Raw genomic sequence first — 3126 nt, forward strand, 5'->3', positions numbered from 1 at the left:
AAGGGCAGAGCGGTTGGAGCTGGGCCTGGGGGAGCCAGACCTGTTGTGCCGGATGACCAGTCCGCCCGCAGGTGTTGGAATTTCGGGGCCGTGCCCTGGGTCCCCGGTGCAAGATCGCCACCCAGTGGCTGGCAGAGGGATTAGTGCTGGAAGCCGAGGCTGGAGAGGCCGCCTCGGAACTGCCACAGCCGGGACCACCTCCCACGCCCGCGCTCCAGAAAGCTCGCTGGGCAGGGTAGGGGGGCCGGGCCGCCCTTTGCCTGCAGTGTGACCAAGACGGGTTTAGCACACGCATGGCAGGGGCAGTCCAAAACGAGAAGTGTTTTATAGAAAGTTGACATTTGTACTAGATATAGTGGGAGAAATTAGAACCTTCGTGGTCTCTATACCCATTTCACAGGTTCGCACTGTTTTTATCTGAATTTCAAGCTGCTCGGAGAAAGTGCCAGGATATCTTCCTGGGCTTGGCGCAGGATCCCTGTCCCCCATCCCCAGGCTGTCCTTCGTGTGCCGGGACCCCCGGGCTGGAGTCTGAGCACAGCATTGACGCGTCATTTTCAGACAAACGGACAGGAGCAGAGCGTTCCAGGGTTGGTGAGGGTCGTGGGCTCCCTGGCAGCCCAACAGGTCCGGAGGCAGGGGTGCTGCAGGGCCGGGGCCTTGACTGCAGACCGGGGAGGTCTTTGTTGAGTGGAGAGCGGGGGCCCTCCCACGAGAGGAGCCCGGGTTTGCTCCAGCGGCCCTCAAGCCGGCCTTATGGCGCGCGTCATCCCTCCCAAGAACCGCGCGGGGCGGGGCGGCGGGGCGGCGGGGCGGCGGGGCGGTGGGGTGGGCGGGCCCCCGACCGCACGCCAGCCCGACAGGCCACGCGGCGTGAGGAGGGGGTGGGGATCCGTGGAAGCCAGAGGGTCCGGGGTAGGGGTGGACTGGGGGCCCCTCGCCCGCGGGGCGGGGCCCCGGGCGCTTTGTGCCGGTGGGAACCGGGCGTCCCCGGCCAACTGAATGGGCCGGGGCGGGGCAGCGATTCTCCTCGCTGCGAGGGGTCCGCTCTGCGCCGCTGCCAACGGCGACCTTCTCACCGCAGCACGGCAGCGAGGCGGGGGCGGGGGCGGGCTGCCTGCCGGGGGCCCTGGGAAAGGGGAGCAGCCCAGGATACCCCCTCCCAGTCCCACTAGAGGGTGGGAGAAGGAGAGAGAGGGTCCAGCCTGAGTAGGTGGGGCTGAGGTGGGGGGTGGATCATGCCTAGACGCACAGACCCGCGTCCACGCGTGGCTCCTTGTATTTCCCCGAGTTCGCGAGTACGCGGCACCCTCCCCGCCACTCCCACCCTGGGACCAGGACAAACGACCGGGGTCCCGGCCGTCACCGCGAGCGTGCTCAAAACAGTCTCTGCGTCCCCGGGCCTGACGGGGGCCCCCTTGAGTCCGAGGCCGCGCCGGGCCTCACCACGGCCGCCACACGCGCAGCCCAGGCCCGGGGCTCTCGGCCAAGCGACGAGACGCCGGCTGCGGCTCCGGGACGCTGGTGGACGGGCCGGGGAGACCTCCAGGGAAGAGGAGTCGGGATGGCGGGGACCGCGAGCCGCCGGCGGCCGGATCAGGGGCCCAAACGGCGGGAGCGCAGGAGCCGCGTCTCGCGGGCGCCTCGAGGCCCGGCCCGGCGCTGTCCATGGTGCTGCCACCCGCACCCTCGTGCACCAGGTGGCAGCGCAGGCCGCCGCCGCCCTCCTCTCCGCGCCGCCGAAGCTGGCTGACGCCAGGCAGACAGCCGCGGAAGCCCGACGGGTACTCGGCTCCGCTGGGAACAGGCCAGAGCTCTGGGAGAGGGAATCGGACGGGAGAAATGTGGAGGGCAGGGGAAAAAAGGAGAGAGGAGGAGGAAAGGAGAGGTGTAGAGAAGAGAGAGAACGGGAGGGGAGAAGTGTGAAGAGGAAGAGAAGGGAGGGGAGAGGAGGAACCCTGAACGTCTCCGCCGGGGTCCAGACCTTCGTCCACCCGGACTACAACTCCACAGCCAGCCAGGCCTTTGCTGCTTCTCCCCTTCCAGTGATTTGGGGCCCGCTCCTCACTCGGCTGCCCCCTGCCCTGAGCTTTCTTTTCCACCCGTCCCTTCTTTATCTGGCCTTGTAGTAACCATGGATCTGACCCTACAAGTCCCCCCCTGCTCCTCACCCCACCCACTCCAGGACCCCCCCTCTACCTTGCACCGCATTCTGAAGACTTTTCATGTACTTGACGCTCAGCTCCAGTATGTCTGCCTTCTCCAACTTGCGTTTCCGGATCTGCGGATCCGTGGAAAAGGCTCTTAGCTGGGCAGCCCGTTTGGAGAGGATGAGGTTGGGGATCGAGTCACCCCCCCCCCCCACCACTACCACTGCCACCACGTCCCCATGTCTCACCTGGTGCGAGTAATGTTTCTCCAGCAAGGACTTGAGCTGCTCCAGCGACACATTGATGCGCGCCCGTCGCTTCTTCTCCATCAGTGGCTTGGAGATCTGTGCAGAGCGGCTGTTAGAGGGCAGGGCCACGGCACTCTCACCCTCTGCCCCCGTCAGCCTCGGCAGGGCCCCCACCCCATGCCCCCAGGACCCCAGACCTTGCGGAAGCTGCCGGAAGAGGGACCACCAGAACAGCCCTGGGTCTCGGGCTCGGTGCCCATGTTGTCGTATCTGTGCCCTCGGGAGGTGGTGCTGCCTTTTTATAAAGGGTCCCTCGTTTACATGTCAATGAGGTGCTCCTGGACTCGAGGAACCCTGAGGGGGAGGGGATGAAGGGAGGATGCACCGGGAAGTTCTGCATCTCCCTCTGCCTGTCCCGCTCCCATAGCCCACGCTTTGGCCTAGCCTCCAGGACCCCTCCTCCCTCCCGAGGGACCCCTTTTGCCCTTTCTCAGTCTTTCTTTTATCCCTCTCATCCCCACCACTTCCCAAGTCTTGGGTCCCCTCCCATGCCCACCACCTCCATGCCCTGTCCTGTCCCAGTCTCCCTCAGTTCTGGGCCTCACCACTAGGCCCACTGCCTAGTCCTCACTGCCCTTTGTCTCCAAGCATTTTTGCAGGGCACTCATTGGGGGTGGTCCATGGGCCCAGCCAGCTGTGAGTCCTGCTAATGACCATACAGAGCAGAG

At 65.7% G+C, this 3126-nt stretch overlaps 1 protein-coding gene across 1 annotated transcript; it reads right to left on the reverse strand.

The window, feature by feature from the left end:
• Positions 1 to 1442: 1442 nt before the first annotated feature.
• HES3 (hes family bHLH transcription factor 3) lies at positions 1443 to 2479 on the reverse strand. The gene is made up of 3 exons (XM_070246917.1): positions 2399 to 2479; positions 2200 to 2281; positions 1443 to 1816 (listed from the first exon to the last, which is right to left on the reverse strand). Exons 1-3 carry the CDS (start codon positions 2477 to 2479, stop codon positions 1443 to 1445), a joined length of 537 nt encoding a protein of 178 aa, XP_070103018.1.
• Between the last annotated feature and the right edge of the window lie 647 nt (positions 2480 to 3126).

Source organism: Equus caballus, chromosome 2 (genome assembly GCF_041296265.1).
Source record: "Equus caballus isolate H_3958 breed thoroughbred chromosome 2, TB-T2T, whole genome shotgun sequence".
In the NCBI taxonomy this organism is placed as follows: domain Eukaryota; kingdom Metazoa; phylum Chordata; class Mammalia; order Perissodactyla; family Equidae; genus Equus; species Equus caballus.